The 18880-nt window shown below is 44.1% G+C and overlaps 2 protein-coding genes across 13 annotated transcripts in view; one reads left to right on the forward strand and one right to left on the reverse strand.

Moving 5' to 3' along the window:
• LOC146833112 (complement C3-like) overlaps positions 1–18880 on the forward strand; it is a 1368049-nt gene that overhangs the window by 789676 nt on the left and 559493 nt on the right. The window contains exons 20-21 of the mRNA XM_085600736.1: positions 1562–1701; positions 8311–8520. Coding sequence (XP_085456862.1) covers positions 1562–1701; positions 8311–8520 — 350 coding nt within the window. The remainder of the gene's footprint in view (positions 1–1561; positions 1702–8310; positions 8521–18880) is intronic.
• The window catches only part of LOC146833113 (uncharacterized), a 787180-nt gene that overhangs the window by 90104 nt on the left and 678196 nt on the right, over positions 1–18880 (reverse strand). For 7 of the 12 annotated variants that reach the window (XR_014960516.1, XR_014960509.1, XR_014960511.1 and 4 more), the window contains 2 exons: positions 16691–16776; positions 15799–16065 (listed from right to left, as the gene is read on the reverse strand). The exons of 2 other annotated variants lie outside the window; for them this stretch is intronic. The gene's annotated coding sequence lies outside the window, so the exon portion shown is untranslated. The remainder of the gene's footprint in view (positions 1–15798; positions 16066–16690; positions 16777–18880) is intronic. 3 more of the 12 variants (XR_014960513.1, XR_014960514.1, XR_014960508.1) reach the window with 1 other exon arrangement.

Here is an 18880-nt window from a genome sequence, read left to right on the forward strand (position 1 = left end):
TAACAAGGAGAGGTTGGAACACTGAGAAAAGCTGATGCCATGAAACAAGTCCGATAGAGTTGGTTCATGGAAGATCTCTGTAATAGATCTATTAAAGGGGCAGACTGGGTTGCAAAAGTTTGATTATGTCATTGGTAACAGCCAAACCAGGAACAGAAATTAACATATTACTTTTTATCTGAGGGAAGATTAATAAACAGGACTGGTTCTTATTTACTCAGATCAGACCACCTCTGAAAGCATAGCCGAGGTAAAGCACCATGAAGACCAAAAGGTAATAACTTGAGTTGATATAAAACAGAGAGGCTAGGAATGCCATCCAAAATTCTTAAAACATTGGGCTATTAGTATGTGCTAGTAACCCATAATAAGGCTGTGTTTGGCAAATAGACAACTGGTCAGCAGCTTTCCATAATTTCCCCACATTGGGGGCTGAGTAATTGCCAAATTGTGAAGGCTGTTGAGGTAACTGACGTCAATACCACGCCACAATGACAACGTGACAGGCTGTGGTTCTAATATCATAAGGGAGTTCTACTCACTGCAAAAGTGCTCAATAACACCTAACAAAAACATTTTTGCAGTTGTTCTCCAACCACAATGCTTTGGGTATCCAGTTATATTTCTCTTTGGTTATGGTTTGGTCTGATGTTAAGATTTGGTGTTGGAGCAATAAAGTCCTTCAGGGCCCTTGACAGATGAAGAAATCACATCAGGGCTTACATTTCGTGTACGTGCTCAAGGGTAGGCGTGGTGATCGACACAATGTGGTCGCTTTTATTGGAGACCATCTCTCCGGTTTCAATGAGGTTACAAATGTCTGTCAGGAGACTTGTTACAGCTGTACTAGAGGCAACTTCTTTTATCCATTTATCTAAGAGATTTACATCATAGTTTTTGATTTTCATTGTGTGTTTAAAGGTTCTGCCTCTTGAAAGGCCCACCTGAATGAAGCTATCGACAAATTCCATCCCCTTCAAGAGGCCACTCCCCTCTAGATACACACTCATGTACATACTTCTTCTCTCAACATTTGCCGTAACCAACAACCTCCTCACACAAATATCACCTCAAAGAAAGCCTCACCGACTGTTGCAGGCACATCTTATGAGACAATATCTTCTTAAAGGTATCTCCACATATAGTAAGAGGGTCTTAAAGGCCCCTCTCTCAACAGACATTTCCCTTCACCAGTTATCTCTCTAAATGTATTATAAGTCGATTAGTCAGGAATGTGTTTCCTAGTGTAAAATGTCTTGAATTCTTGATACTTACTTGCATTTCCAGTCATAAAATCTTCAGCCCTGTACACGTTACTGATGCTCAAATGTGTTTTTCCTGTGGTATTTCTGTTAAGGGTCCTTAGTAGATTTAAGTTCTACGTTTCTGGGAAGTAGTTTTATGGTGGCTACTATCTACTTGAGTGAAGTTACATGGATCCATTTGATCTACTGAATTGTCCAATCCGACCTTTGCTTTCCAGTCCCCGACCGCTGAAATACATTCTCTTGTCTGCCATGTTCATAATGACCACTGCCCTTCTCTTTCTCTCTTTATACAGGTATCTGTGTCTCAAAACCACTGGAAATGGTAGTGAAGAAAGACTTCTTTGTGGATCTTAAACTCCCATATTCAGTTGTTCGGAAAGAACAAGTGGAAATTAAGGCTATGCTTTATAATCACCGAGAGGAGCCACAAAAGGTCAGTCTTTGCAATCATTATCTATGTACACGAGCGAGGACAAAGGATCAAACGCATTTTCAAAAGGTGGCCTAAAACACAAATAGCTTGATCATGAGGGGTTATTGAAAGCTGGCAAAATCTGGGAGCATGAAGAGAATGCACAGCCAACATTAACATGCATTGAAGAAACTAACGGTAGAACGAGAGGGGACAATGAATGAAGGGGGTATACTCCTAAAGCATACACTGTATAGACCACGTTGGAGATTGTCACTGTGATAGTTTTTATACAACAACTTGCAGTGATCGCTAGTTGTTAGAAATTGGGGTCTCTAGTTGGCAGTGGTATACACCCTATCAAGTAGCGACCATTCCTTCTAGTCAGAATGATTAAAGTACACACCTAAGTTTACCTGTGCTTACCCCCCAGTAGCTCGTCACAAAGCAGTCAGGCTAAACTACAGAGGCAATGTGTAAAGCATTTGTATATAACTAACAGTAACACAGTGAAAACACCACAAATGGACACCACACTAGTTTAGAAAAAGAAGTATCTTAATTTAAACCAAACAAGACCCAAATAGACAAAAAAAACAACATACAGATATCAAAATATGACTTTTAAAAGGTAAACACAGTTCTGTCCATAGGAAACTATGGATGCATCACTTTTATCACAAAGTATCCCGGATGGGTCAAAATCACAAGCAAAAACAGCCACAGGGAAGGTGATGTATCGGTTCCTTACCGACAGGGAAGATGATGCGTCGCTCCCTTGCTCCAGGGAAGGTGATGTGTTGGTTCCTTACTGCCATGCAGGGGAAGAGGTGCGTTGGTTCATTACTGGAGAGGAAGTAACACATTGGTTCCTATCTGTGTGGGGAGGTGATGCATTGGATTCTCGTTGGTGCAGTGATCTCGACGTCAGAGATTGGTGCAAGGACTTCTATGTGCTGTGGTTTCTTGGACCTCTGACAGGCACTGCGTCGATTTTTTGGCCGCAAAGGGCTGTGCATCGGGAATTTCTGCATTGGAAAATTCAGCTGCAAGATGGGCAAAGGGTTGATTTTCTTGAGTTCGTGGCAGATTCCTCTAGCAGAAACACCCTCCAGGGCCCCATAGCTGAAATAAGCACCTCGTGGTAGGTCATAACTCCCAGCAGTGGGGTTCATTGGAAACTGTGGGTGAAGTATTTGTGTCCCTGAGACTTCAGAACAGGAGTGAAGCACACTCAAGCCCTTGGAGATTCTTCTCAAGCAGGTCCACAGCAAAGTCCAGTCTTTGTCCTCTCCGTGGCAGAAGCAGCAACAGCAGGCCAACCCAGCAAAGCAAGACACAGCAAAGGGGCAGCATACTCCTCACAGCTCTTTAGCTCTCCCCCTTGGCAGATCCAAAAGTAATCTAAAGTGCTGGGATTTTAGGTTCAATATTTATAACCCATTTTCTCTTTGTCGTCTTTGTTTTAATAGTCTCAGAGCTAATTCAAACCAGTTCTATCTTCTTTACTGCAGGAGGTGGATACACTCTAAATGCAGAAAGGTCTAGTCAGCCTGGCTATGAGTCACCGAGGAAAGGTGGACACACCTCAATCCTCCTTGTGACTGTCTAGAGTGAATTAACATCCCCAACCCTTGTCACTCCAAAACCAGATGGTGAATACACAAGCAGGCAGAGGCACACAGGATGGTTAAACAAGAAACTGCCCGCTTTCTAAAAGTAAAAAACACACTCTAAAAGTGGCATTTTCAAACACACAATTTAAAAACCACCTTCACTAAAAGGTGTTATTAAATTCAGAGTACAGAGAGCCTAAACCCTAAATCTCTAGCTGTTCCCAATTGAAAGTTACACTTGTAGAATGTTACAAGGCAGCTCCAATGTTAGCCTAAGGGAGGGCTAGTCTTTGCAATAGTAAAAATGTAACACACAGTCTTTCATTATCAGCACATTTAAAACACATCAGTACATGTCCTACTTTTAACATACACCACACCCAGCCCATGGGGGTACCTTGGGCCTACCTTAGGGGTGCCTTACATGTATAAAATGGGAGGTTTAGGGCCTGACAAGTGGGTGCACTTGCAAGTTCAACATGGCAGTTTAAAACTGCACTCACAGACACTGCAGTGGCAGGTCTGAGACACATTGGAAAGGCTACTTGGGTGAGTGGCACAATCAGTGCTGCAGGCCCACTAGTAGCATTTGATTTACAGGGCTTGGGCACACACAGTGCACTTTACTAGGAACTTACCAGTAAATCAAATATGCCAATCATGGAGAACCAATCAGAGTTACAATTTACACAGAGAGCACTTGCACATTGGCACTGATAAGCAGTGGGAAAGTGCCCAGAGCATCTTAACCAGCAAAAAAAGAAGCCCAGCACACAGTCAAAAATACAGGAGGCAGAGGAGAAATGTCATGGGAAACCACGCCAAGGATGCCAGGTCCAACACTAGTTTAAAGTCATGTTCGAAAAAAAGAGTTCATTTTTAGGGACATTGTACTCTAACCCTCAAGGGTATGGCGTGCTTGATCATAGAGCTCGTTCATAGCTGTGAAAATGTCTGCAGCGAACTATAAAGTGAGACCCTCAGCGGATGAGCAGGGAGGGGACCCACACTAGACAATGTGGAGGAATCGATTACTCTGATTTGAGTTAGCGCTGATAACATTGTGTAGTCATGAGTACACCTTGATAGTTGAATGTACATTCCTACCACAAGACTAAAAATAAATATTGCATCCTGGGAATAAATGTAAGTTTAAATTTCATTTTAAAGGCAGGGGGTGGGAGGCTGGTGCGAAATCAGCAACATACTAGGCAGCCCAGGCTTACATAGGCTCCAGACTATCAGGCTACTGCTAGGAGAACTTATAGGCTAACTACCTTCCATCCTCTGATCATTAATCATGCTGGTCCTGTCACCCACCCACCCATTTTTCACTAGTATGATGCAGTCCTTGAAATTCCTTTATGTAAGTGATAGATTTTCTGGGTGTAAATTGGAAACCATGTGACTAGAAGAAGAGTCATTCAAATGTTAATGTAACAAGCACCAGAGTCACATGTTATGTCCCATTTTTTAAAGCTCACTAGGAATGATTGCAGTTTATCACACCTGAAATGGTGTGAAAAGCACCAGTCTCATGTTATGCCCCATTTTTAGAGCTCATTAGAAATGCTTGCAGTTCATCCCACCTGTCAAATTTTGAACCCCATGCTATTTCTTTTTCACAGGGCAGAAAGACAGGGGAGGACATACGTATAACGAGTTTCCCCACTATGTTTAGAACGGGGATTCTGCTCCCCTTAGCCTTAAAAAACTTCCTACTGATCCACCTATAAGGCTTTACTCAGAAAATCCTAACAGCAACTACGAGACGCCAAGAAATATTCATTAGCCAAACACATCAAAGGAAGCTCCAACAGCAGCAAGGAGATCTTCTAGATCAAAATGGACTTTGCCATGCCTTCCACAACAGTCAACAACGACCCATGAAACTTCTTCCACAGCAAAATTACCAACATCTACAGCAACTTCTCACCCACTATCACCTGAGACAACCACCTGACCAAATAGTCACTCCTCACAAGAGCTGAGACAGCAACAATCATTAGGACCATCGTCTCAGGGGCCCCAACAGACCCATGGCCGCACCACATCTACATTCTGGGAGCTTCACCTATCAGCACCCCCTTCTCCCACATCATCAACACCTGCATCACATCTGCCTCATTCCTTGATGACTTGTTACATGCAGAAGGCAATGCCCTCCTCAAAAAACCATCAGCTGAACCAACTGTATAGCTACCGTCCAATATCTCTGTTCCTGTACCCAGCCAAAGTGATGAAGAAGGCCATCAACAAGCACCTCCCACATCAAGCTTCACCACCTACTGGACAACACCCAATCAGGTTTCAAAAAGACTCAGAGCACTGAATCAGCACTCATATCAGCCACTGAACAATAGCAGCCCTCATCCTACTTGACCTATCCGCAGCCTTCAACACTGTCTCCCACAGCACTCTGATCAGAAGACTTCACGACATAGGCATCCAAGGATCTGCATTCCAATGGATCTGCTCCTTCATCATGGGGAGAGCCCAAAGAGATAGAATGCCACCATTAACATCAGACTTTGAGACGGATCCGCTGAGTCTATCATGAATCAGTCCTCAGTCTCACCCTGTTCTTCAGCTACATGAGACATGGCCCTGTTAGCAGGCATCATTTGAAACCAAGGCATCTCCGTCATCTCATATGCCGACGACACCCAGCTCATACTCTCCCTGATGGACAAGGCAACCACCTCCATCAACTTTATAAACTGCATGAGCATGGTATCAGACTGGATATGAACAACTGCCTGAAGCTCAACTCCGAAAAGGCAGAAGTCCTGATCTTGGGACTCCACCTGGTGGCCATCAGCGCTAGGACCAACACCAACTCCCACTGACCACAGAAGAAACCCAAGGATCAACCTAGGTGACAAACTCTCCATGAAGGCATGCGTCAGCGCAGTAAGCACCACCTGCGCATGCAGTGTAATCTCATCAAGTGGTTTTCACAGAACAAGTGATCTGCCACCCAAGGACTCATCACAAACAGGCTTGGCTACGGCAGTGCACTCTACACTTGAATATCCAACCAGCTACTTTAAAGACAATAGACCCTCCAGAACACCGCCATTAGATTCATATTGGACTTCCCATTCCACACTCACATCACACCCTACCTCAGACAGCTCCACTGGCTTCCTGTTCACAAATGCAGCCAACTCATATCCTCACTCACACATACAAAGCCCTACACAACATGGGACCAACATATCTCAACAACCTCATAGCATTTTCACTTACTGACGAGCCACCTAGGCTTTACCTCACTCTCACTCGTAAACACCTTCCTCATCCACAAAAACAGAGCAGGAGTTTGCTCGTTCTCCTACTTCGCACCCTAAACAGGGAATGACCACCCCCAGCACATTAGAGCCTCTTCCTCATGTTTTAGAGTTCCACAAGAAGCTGAAGACCTGGCTCATCTGATAACTCCTTGGGGACCATACACCCACTCACCTGCTCAGGCGCCTACCCTCACGGATTATTTGTTGTGCTACACAAATCAACACAACATAGCATTTGTGAGAATGGACAAGGAGAGATTATATTTTAATCTCTTATCTAAGGGACAGAGGACTCACAAAGTTAACCCTTCTATTGCTTAAGCACTGCAAATGTGAAACACTTTTGTCCTTTTGGTGTAAATAAAGAAGACCAGTGGGTAACAAAAACATATTAACAGCACATTTTATTTATTCACCAAAAACAGTTTACACATTTCATGTTCAATGTGCCTGTTTAAAAATACCATCCCAACCAACCGTTTCAGAGCTTTGTCATTATTTAAAATGTGGAAAAAACATGCAACACCAAATATGTTGTTTTCACATTTTTTTAAATTATGTTTATTGTTTTTTTAAATAGGGCCATTGTGCTTTTAAGTGAGAATTATTATAAGAGCGTCACTACATGTGACGCCATTGTGATTTACGTATGTTTATTAGCCCACCTTTATTTTCCTTACGACGTCTTACGATTTCTTGGTGAACGCGACAAATAACACCTATCCCTGCGGGGCATCCGTAGTCAAGGCCTCAGAGTGATTTAAAGTGCTTGAACTTACTGCATAAAAGGGCCACCTTGTGGTTCCATCCTAAATATAATTTGAATTATTGAGGCTAAGTTTGTCCTGCTTTGCTACAGTACATTTGGTTATGTTTGTCTTACGTACATTTGGTAATGTTTGTCTTGCTTTGCTACAGTACATTTGGTTAAGTTTGTCCAGCTTTGCTGCAGTACATTTGGTTATGTTTGTCTTGCTTTGCTGCAGTACATTTGGTAATGTTTGTCTTGCTTTGCTGCAGTACATTTGGTTATGTTGGTCTTGCTTTGCTACAGTACATTTGGTTATGTTTGTCCGGATTTGCTACAGTACATTTGGTTATGTTTGTTCTGCTTTGCTACAGTACATTTGGTTATGTTTTTCTTGCTTTGCTACAGTACATTTGGTTATGTTAGTCCGACTTTGATACAGTACATTTGGTTATTTTTGTCCCGCTTTGCTCCAGTAAATTTGTTTTTTTGTCTTGCTTTGCTACAGTACATTTGGTTATGTTTGTACTGCTTTGCTAAAATACATTTGGTTTTGTTTGTCTTGCTTTGCTACAGTACATTTGGTTATGTCTGTCCTGCTTTGCCACAGTACATTTGGTTATGTTTGTCCCGCTTTGCTACAGTACATTTGGTTTTGTTTGTCTTGCTTTGCTACAGTACATTTGGTTATGTCTGGCCTGCTTTACTACAGGACATTTGGTTATGTTTGTCTTGCTTTGCTGCAGTACATTTGGTTATGTTTGTCCTGCTTTGCTACAGTACATTTGGTTATGTTTGTCCAGCTTTGCTACAGTACATTTGGTTTTGTTTGTCTTGTTTTGCTACAGTACATTTGGTTATGTTTGTCCTGATTTGCTACAATGCATTTGCATTGCTTGAGATATTGTTCTCCTATGTTTTCTGCAAGCATTGTAGGCACTGATAACACTCTACCCATACTTTCCCGCAGGCCTATGTTTTCTTCCAGTACAATGAAAAGATTTGCAGTCTGGCCACAAGGTCCAAGAGCTACAAAGCAACTGTGACTGTTCCAGGGTATTCAACATTAGCTGTACCGTATGTTGTGATCCCACTGGAACTGGGAAAAATACCCATTGAAGTGCAAGTTAGGGTCAGGTACGGCCCACAAGACGGCATCCTAAAGTTTCTCAATGTTGTGGTAAGTATGATTGTGACCCATGTCCCTTACTCGCTTATCTGCTTTGCTTATGTTATATCCAAGTCATTTCTCATAAAACTACTAAAGCAGGTTATAAAACAGTTCCAAGACAAAAAATCAAATTACTTTACAAGACTTGGGTGATATTAAGTATTCTATCTATAAAAATATTGAATTCAGAAGGTCATCAAGGTGTGTAGATGTGGAGTTAGGTACAGTAAATAAATACTTACCTTTACATATTTACTTTGAAGATAAAGCGGTTGATCATATACTCGATTCAATATTTTTGCAGGTCGATATAAAAAAGTTCTAAATTTTGGCACACCACTGGCATGGATAAGACTAGTGGTTACAAAACAGGGTGAAAGTGAATCACTAGTGGTTACAAAACAGGGTGAAAGTGAATCCCTATGATGTGTCAGAGATTACTTCCTGCACATTTTTACTGATAATCAGATATTAGAATGTGTAGTGTTCCACTGAAGACAATTGTTGTTATAGGCTGTTGGGATGGAAAAGTCCTATGCATGGTAATGGACAACCACCCCTGCCCTTAGCGCCCCAGCTGCATGGCTATCTGGATCCCTGGTACTGATTTTTGGTCATGGTCGAACATGAATCATGTGTGTGCCCTAAGACTTAGGCCTGCCTCTTAATACAGTCTTGCAAGGCTTGGAAGGGCACACCAATTACTGACCTCATTGTAGTAGAGGGTTTCATACCTTAATTGGAGTTAAGTGATATGAGCATGGTGGAGGCATCATAACTGTTTTGTGGTGACCAGTAGTGTGAACAGGTCGATTTACCTGTCTAGCGGGGGCGGTGCATGCCCGCTTACTCATGCAAAGTTCTGTGACTGTTTACTTAACTCACCCTTGACCTCCATAGATTGTGTTTAGCACCGGACAGCGAGTGATACTTGTGTGTGCATGCTGGGATGTGTGTGCCTGTGTATGGTAAATAACATGGAGGCCTGAGGGTTCCATGTTGGATGCCCATTGAGTGGAAAGGCTAATGGAAGTGATGACCGTAACCCCCAGACAGGAGATGTGGATTGCTAATTGTGTAACTGCTTCACTGGGGTGGGAGCCCTGGTCAAGCAGCAACCACAATCCTAGTCAGGGTAAGGCACAAGCAAACCACAAATTGGGTACAAGCCAATTATATCAAGTCTTAAGGAGACAGCACTAGCACTTTAGCACTGGTTAGCAGTGGTAAAATGCACAGAGTCCTAAGGCCAACAAAAACAAATTTAGCAAAAGTAGGAGGATGAAGGCAAAAGGTTCAGCGATGACCCTGCAAAAAGGTCCAAGTCCAACACAACCCCCCTCCAGCTAAAAGCCAGGGTCGACTAATAATACCCTGATTGGCTACACTGCTTAGGTGATGGAACATGGACATTGCCCGGTCTACACCTCTCTGAACTTAGTTGTCTATACTCTTCTGAACCACTGAACTTACCCATGGCGAACCCTTCTCCTCACCTGTGGACCCCATCTGTGTAGCACCTAACCTTAACTTGCACCCAGATGCATCCCACTGGGCAGGCAGTACCACCATGGCCAACTGAGTGATGTGGCCAACTCCACCGATTGGATCAGACTTCTGACACCAACCCATGGAAAACTCTGCCCATAAGGACTGCAACTAACAGAGGCTGCTGACAGCTGTCAGTGTCAAGAGCCAGGCCCCAGGCCATCCAGGGCTCTCTGACCTCTGAGGTTTCTCACAATAGGGGGTGGTAACCCTGTGTGTTTTGCACCCTCCTTTGACTCTACCTCCTACCACCTCAGTGGTCTGTTCCATGAGGCTGATCATTTATCTGGCGAGCCAGGACATACAGGGGGGAACCACCACCCCCCTCAAGGCTGACACACTCTGTCTGTTTCATGCAAGAGTCTGCCTGATGCAGGTCTCCAGCACTCTGTCCCTGTGACAGCACGTGAAGCCCCCTATGGTCATAAGTGGCCTCAACAGGGTCAGTCTTGGGATGCCTCTGTTCTCAGAGGGGTCAATCACTGACCCACTGGTCCTCTCACTGTGGACTGTTTCCACCTACTGCACCTCCATCTGGGCCGCTGTGGAGTGGTACCCTCAGAAAACAGAATTGGTAGGGAGCCTTGGGTGGCCACCCCACCCAGCTCCCCTGACACTTTGGAGCTCCCACCAGGGGATGGTCTCATGGTACAGACCAGGTCCCTTTGCCTGTGCCCCAGCTCCGAGAAATTCCAGCACTGAGGGCTGGAGATAGGGTGTCCTGGAACCCAGCCCACCAGAACCTTCCCTCCAATGCTTAGAAGAGACATAGGAACCCTCCCCCCCATACAGTACTGGGATCTGTATGGGTCACTGTGTACCACCCCCTCACTCTGATGAGTGGAGTCTGAGCTACCCTCCTTAGAATCACTTCCCAATGCCTTCCCAGACATTCTGGCACTCATGGAGAGGTTTGCCTTCTTTGCAAGCTCCTTGGGGTCAGTAAGTTTGCAGTCAACCAGGTATTGGCATAATTCTGGGATACAGTGGCTGAACATGTGCTCTCTGGTTATTTATTTATTTATTTATTTATATAGCGCGGCTAATACCCTGGGGCATCTAGGCGCTTGTCAACCAACATCAGGCCATCACTGAGATCAAATTAAAGGCTAGAGCCTGAAAAATCTGAAATGATGCAGTAAATAACAAGGTCTTCAAGCCCTTCCTAAAAGACATCAAGTCCGACGAGTTTTTACATTTGTAAGGCAGACGATTCCAAAGTCTGGTTGTGATGTTTAAGAAGATTTACCACCCCAGCTTAATAAATGTGGTTTGGGGACCTCCACTAGCATGTGTGAGGAGGATCTCAAATTTCTGATCAGGGTATACCAGCGGAAGTGGTCAATCAAATAAGCGGGTCCCTGATTATGCAGTGCCTTAAAGGTGATGCAGATGGCCTTAAAATTAATCCGCTTTTCCACTAGAAGCCAGTGTAGAGCTTCGAGGGCCACCTTGGCCGAGGAATATTTTGGGATACCAAAGAGCATACGAGCAGCAGAGCTCTGTAAAATCGTATAGCCCCTCATAGGTGTTTACCTCATTATCCTTCACCCAACCATCTAATGCCTTACACATTAAACCCACAAAATCTCATCAGGACTCATGAGACAGTTTCTGACTGTCATTGTACCTCAACTAAGGGTGGGCGCTAAATTCCACTCCACCAGCAGACTTCACTGAGTTTTGAGTTCTGGCAAAGTGCCACCAGCCGCCATGTGGCAGAGTTTTTTCTTGTGCGCTGCACACCAACGTTAAGTTGGTGAGCATGAGACACAATTGGCGTCCCCTAGCGTGATTTTCTGGCTCTGAGATGCCACCTGATGAGATTTTCCAAGCCCGGGCGGATGCGGGTGGTCGTAACCATTCACGATGAGAAAGCTCTCACTCAAGTAAAAAAATCTGTGGCAGCATAGAAGCAGCGCCCAATGACACGCCGCCTGGTGCTATTTGCGCTGATTTTGCAATGCGGAATAGGCTCCCAGTGCTTAAAATCATCACGAGCAGCACGGTGTGAAGATTTCTGCCTGTTCCGTGGAACTCTGCGGAATCTCACTGAGTTTTTATGTAACTCTGTGGAATTCCATGGAGCGAAATACCGTGAGTTCCGCCCTCCCCTAACTTCAACCTGTACTCTTATGGGACAAATCCATATCTTTTGACAAGGTCTCCTTAATGTTGGAATACCTCCTCCTGTCCCCCTTCTCTAGGGCAAATAGGGTGTCCAGCCAATCACTAGGTATATGCCTCGGAAAGGCCAGCTCCCTAACCCTCCTTGGGGATCCAGTGCATCTCTAGAGCTACTTCATATGCCTCAGACCACCTGTCTACGTCATCCCCCTCCTCAAAGTCAGGCACCAAGTCCCTGGGTATATGGACCCTTCCTTCACCACTGGTCACTGTATTTTCACTACCACCATTTCTGTTTGACTGTAACAGCTGTTTGGGCTACAGGGCCAGCTGTTTAAGACACAGTTCATGAGCCAACAAGATTTTTCTTTCTCCCAAGGCTCTTTCTGCCTCAGCTCTCATTTGTTCTGCCTCCAGGGCATTTTTTTCCTTGGCGAAAGGCCCTCTCAGCCTCCGCCGAGGCTCTTCAGCCTCAGCTTTTCTCTCCTCTGCAGCCAGTTGGGCCAGCTGCAGTCATAGGTTCCTCTCAGCCTGTCTTTCCTTCAACTCCTTAGGAAATGAGGTGTGGGAGGAGGCACTGCTTCCTGCATTGGATCCAGCAGGGACTCCATCTCTGTGGGCTCCCCGTTCTCTTCTGGAGCCATTGGCAAGACATTTTTCTCCTCCTCAACCTTCTCATGGCCATCACTCCCTTGGGGCCCTTATTCTGGGGCCAGGATTTACCAGGTCTCCACATTCTCTTGCCCTAGAGCTGCAAAGTAGTGCTCCTCAGCCCCTTCCTCTGGGTCGTCACCCTCTTGGTCCTCTGGAAAAAGCCCCAAGCGCTCAGGCTTTCTAAAAGGCACACAGGGTTGTCTGAAGATCCTGCTTCGTGGAGCTCCTTCTCACAGCCAGCCTCCTCTCCTTGCAGAACTCCTTCAGTTCCCTCATACTGTACAGTGACAGGCAGGTGAAATCTGGTTCCATTGTGGCGAGGTATCACAGGCACAACAGACAGAAGAGTCCCAAGTGTATGAAGGTGAATCAGGAATCAAACTTTGGTAAATGAACAAACAAGAGAAAAGGAGAATTTTAAAATCTCGAAAAGGTCTTAGATATAAGATGGTAGTTTACACCAAATCAATGTATATCACTGCGCAAACACAAATCCATTCCTCACTGCTGACCATCAATGCTAGAAATTGGTTTACTGGTTTCAAGCTAGTCTGGCTGATGAGGTGTGATACCCCGAAAACAGTCCCAGGATGCTTGTTTTTGTTTCCTGTCCAGGGAGGAGCTGGCTTGGCAGATCAGCCTGGACTGGTCCCATGGGGGGCAGGGACAAGACAAATTAGCATTTTTATGGGTCCAAACTGGGGTGATGTGGTGAGCAAGTAACAATGGATTAAACCCAGGTCTGTGTTTAAAAAGTTTCAACACTCCATCCATCATTTTATTTTGTGATGCTGCTATGTGCACCAGAAGCTTGGCAGTTCTGGCTGGACTGTTCCAATGAGATGCAGGGTTAAGACTGACTTGCATATGGCTGGGTCCAAACTGAGGTGATGTGGCGAACAAAATAATGATGGATTAAACCCAGATCTGTGACTTGAGGTGAGTGTTTGAAAAGTTTCAAAACTCCGCCCATCATTTTATTTTGTGATGTCTTTTGCCAGTAATGCATATTGTTGACTCAACCCTGCCTGATCTTATGCTACTGCTGTGATGCTAATGGAGATTGTTTTATTTATATGGAGTAGCCAAACCAGACCATGCCAAAGGAGCCTCACAACGAATCTAACAGATTTAGAATGACGCACATTGGTCATCAGTGTGTGATGTTAGGTTTGCTCAGTGATGTAGGTCAGCGTTATGCGGTCACAGCACTGTCAGATATTGCGTGCTGATAGCATGGTATGTGAAGCTGAGCCATTGCAGTATGTTGGATGTTCACTGTGTCACAATAGGGCTGCGCTTTGTGACACTGGGCCCTCAATGTATGATCATGGCACAACTTGTGATCTTGGCTTAGCACTGTGTATTTAGATGGACTGAGCCAGCACGATATATTTAGATGAGTGTTTTTAATACAGCAACATTATGTACAGGAAACTGACACACATCTCAATAAATGTTTACCAGTGTTGCTGAGAAACGCCAATTTGACTATGTGACCAACTCAGGTCTACATGAAGAGGGCCTTAACTCGTTTACAGTTAAATCCAAACGAGGGGGTGATTATATTTTCTGTCAGTGCACATTCCCTATCCAGTGATTTTCTATAGACAAAATATATTTGAACATGGAATCTTTCAGTCAGGGTATACCAGGCAATGCTAGTGTGATAAAATAAGCAATGCTAGTGTGATAAAATAAGCTAAATTCCCACAGACAGATGTACTTATTGTATAATTGATTGTTATGAATGCATAATGCAACTGTCATAATACTAAGGTGTTTTATTAACTGAAAGTGCATGTCTTTCTCTGGTTGCTGAATTAGGAAGCACCCAACAGGGGTGGACCAAAATGCTTAAAGATGCCCAGACTGGATGCAGCTGTGCACTGTGCACAACGTGTAAAGGTGTACTCTCAGGGCCCAGCCTTTCTTTACACCGTGACATGGAGTGGGTTTTACCTTTACATAAGCTATTAAAGAGGGGTGTGAAGTACTGTAGGGTACAGGCCCTAGCCCAGAAGATAAGGAATCTCATAACCTTCTGTGCAGCCAAGCCCAACCAGCAATTGCGCTACTGAGTTAATGATCAGCCAGACCTGGGCATCCAGTGAAAGGGACTTGGAAATAGCAAAAATATTTCCTGCCTAAAGCAGTGCAGCACCTGCCAAAATATATGATAAATCTATGAACATAAACAGGTCAACTCGTTACAAAATATAACATAATGAAGGCCAAAAAAATGTTATGCTCAAGTTCCTGGTTTTGTGACATTTGCAGTTTCTGATGTCGGGCTGTTTGAATGTGTTTGCACTGAGCACAAGACTCATACATCCTCCTGTACTTGCGCGCATACACACAGGCACAAGCAGGCTTGCACACACAAAGCATGTCACACTTTTCCTTTAAAATGCCTTCTGAGAGTGTCCTGATTCTCTGTCTCTCTTGCTTCTCCTCCCTCACACACAAGAGAAGACTACACTCACACAAAAAGCCCATGTACAGTTGATAAAAATCGTAAAACACGTATTTCTAATAGCTTTCTTCGCTCCCGTTCTCAGTGGTCTTTGCGGATTTCCAGTATATGCACGCCAGCACACCGAGACAACGAGAGTGTGAATGTAATGTGATTTACAGCGCACGGCCTGATTGGACCCTGCCTCTCCATCACCGCGTGACACTGAGATTTCCAACACCTGGTATCCCTAACTTAATGCAAATGAGTCACTGCTGAATCATTCACGAATGGCTCAGCACAGGGGCCACCATAGGGCCTTGGCTGTCAGAGGGTCTTTGGGCAGGCTCATTGTTGGGTTGGCATGGCACCTGGGCGTAAACGGGTGACAGTGTAAAATGGCTGGGTTGACGGAATTCAAAGATGGTCGGTTGGGAGAGAAGGGAGACGAGCGGTGTGATATGCTGGTGGCGTCCTTATGAAAATAAAACTCATCAACTTACCTTTGGTGTGTGGACCCCTCTTTTCATTGGTGACGAGTCTGAGCCATATCCAGCGTCTGCCACCAGCTTTCCACATCGGTCCACGTTCGTCTGGGTGTCGATGTGGACTTTTCACCTCCTACATTCAGCTGCGGCCTGGATGTCTTGGGTAAGACAGAGCAGCCATTGTAAGATCTCCTCACTCGTTATCGGCGGTGGCAGTGAAGGAGCCGGGTTCCAAGTCCTAGACTTACTCTGGAGCCCCTGGCCGATGTCTCATTTTGTCTGCTTGAAAGTGTGGAGGGGAGGAAAATATCATTAGCCAATTATGCATTACTGTTCCAATGAACCATAACTCCGAAGAATCACAGACTCCCGAATCCCTTATTTAGTTTATTAAAAAGCAAAGAACAGCTGAACATACAAACACCTCAAAACGAGGGTGTAGAAATACTTTGAAACTAATACAAAGCCAAACCTACGGGTGAAGTTAAGAGGATGTAACATACACAAAATAACCAATTCGAAAATCAGGACACAGAATATCACAGCGCCTCTATTTAGAGGCCCCTTCATCAGAGGTTTGTAGGTAAAAAGTATGTCTGTCCCTAACGTGACATCCCTACTTAGCATTCCCAAAGGCAAGTTTTGAAAAGGTGTCAGCACGTGAAGGTGTCCTAAGAAGACCGCTCACGTTGAATGGGTCAAGTAGCATGAAGCTACAGAGCTCATTCTAAGATGCTCTCTTCTCTCAAGGCAAGGCAGAAGTCCCTGGACTCTGTTCCTAACTCCAATACAAGAATCAGATACAAACTCCCATCTGGCTGTGCGGTATCACCCCATCCATACAAGACACCTCCTCGTAGGTAACTTTTCATGCAGCAATGATGCTCCCAGGCCTTGGATCACTGACCTTGATTACCAGGCTCTCTCCGGTGAAAAAGAACACCATCCCATATTATCAGCATCGCCATTTAATGTATCTTCTCCTCCCTAAGCCTAAAACAAAGACAATATTCTAACTAACAAAGATGCATTTCTCCACCTGTAACAGAAAACATTGGAAAGAACAAGTTCTGTATACACATGAATTCTACTAGCAAATCTGACTCAAGAGCAACAGGGAAAAATACACGTTAGACCTACAGAATTCGCCCAACATGAGAAACAACACGTAAATTCATAAAACATGCATGTACATGAACATTGTTACTGAGCACCTGAAATAAATGCGGTACATAGGCATACGAATTATAACGCTCATTAGTCACAGATACAAGTCTTCACGTTAAGGTTTCCATCTAAGTCATGCACAATTGCAATGTTGATTTCTCCACGTTACACGAAAATATGCCTATTGCTTCACCTTGCACATTATTAAAATACACGATCTAATAGCACAAATGTTAACACAATAGAGATTATATGCGGGTACAAACTACCCATGATCATAATGCACCCCTACAAATGCCAGAGCATTTTGCGGTCTATTCAGTAGGCAGTCGCACCGGCATCGCATCGGACACTGACGACAGGTGCACACTGACCGTGGGTGTCGGGTGTACAACAAACATCGAATTTCAGTGCCGCCCACTACTTTCACTGAGGTAGGCCTCCACGCCCTCTCCGGTTGAGCTTTTCCAGCCACCATTTTTGTTGATGGCAATTGTCTGGCACAAATTTATCACGTTACCAGTGAAGCTGCATGACAGTCTGTCCTTTGGTTTCTTGTCAAGGAGACAACGCCACTGACTGGCCAGTCCTGGCATAGTTTTTCCAATGTTTACAAATGTCAAGAGCAATTGCAAGTATTAAGTATTTACAGCTATTGGCACACTGTTGAGCATCGTAGCTGTGGCAGATTTACTGCAAGTGAAAAGAGGCAACCCAAGCTTTATTTTCAGGGTGCATATAGTTACCACTTCAAGGGAATTCCTCCATTACTAAAGTGTTCATTTGAAAGTACTTTTTATAATGGAAAGCATTGCAGCACCACCTGCATTTTTATCTATGCCGGGCACATCCCCTCTGTGTTGGATTCAGTAGAAAGAGGCATATTTGGATGCCATTGATGGTGAAACATTCACCAATAAAAAGAAAAAGGCATTACTCATATACAGTTTGGGCCCAGAGGGCAGATCTATTTTAAAAACTTTGATGCTACAAGAAGTCAAGGTACAAATACACCAGGAAAAGGCATCTGGAGAGATGATAGCAGTTGACATAGTGGACGAGTATGCTTATGTGATCAAGACCCTGGATCAAAGATTTTCTCTATCAAGGAATGTTATATTAGAAAGACACAAGTCCCTACAAAGAGCTCAACAACCAGGAGAATCTGTTGATGATTTTGTGTCAGCTCTACGTCAACTTGCAATTACTTGTAAATACAGAGAATTCAAAGACAAGATTATTCGTGTCCAGCTGAAGGAAAAAACTCGTAACAAAAAGATTCAAGAAATGTTAATGTCTTCCACCGATCCTAATCTTGAGATGGCAATCACCATAGCTAGAGCTGTAGAGAATTATAATGCTTACTTTACCGAGTTGTCAAGTCGTAGTGATACAAGTACCTCTGAAGTGGTGAATGCTTTATAAGCTAAAGAATGGCGTAAAGAGGGAAAGAAGTACACTTCTTTAGATAGCAAATGGAATAAAAATCCTGATATTACAGTATATTTAAAATGCAGTAGTCATGGGCACTTAGCTTCAGCGAGAAATTGCCCGGCATTGTCTGTCACGTGTTACAAGTGTAATCGTGAGGGGCATTTAGCACTGGTTTGCAGAAGTACACGCAAACATGAGATATCTCATTTGGATGAGTATACATGTGAGGGTTATGATAATGATATGATTTTGACAATCACAGCATGTGATAAGGATGCATGTGTTGCTGATGAGCAGTTTAATGAGGCAAATGAGGAGGTGGTGGGAGAATTGAAAGCAGTACGTAGGAAACAGCCATTGCCTAATGTAATAATTATTGGTGTGAAGGTGTGCCTAATGGCAGATTCAGGGTCACCTTTCACATTAAGTGGCCCTGAAGTCTTCTCGAACTTCAAACCTCAAGAAATTCAACCATCCAAGGTCAAGATGTGTGACT

Source organism: Triturus cristatus, chromosome 4_2, assembly GCF_964204655.1.
Source record: "Triturus cristatus chromosome 4_2, aTriCri1.1, whole genome shotgun sequence".
Classification (NCBI taxonomy): Eukaryota; Metazoa; Chordata; class Amphibia; order Caudata; family Salamandridae; genus Triturus; species Triturus cristatus.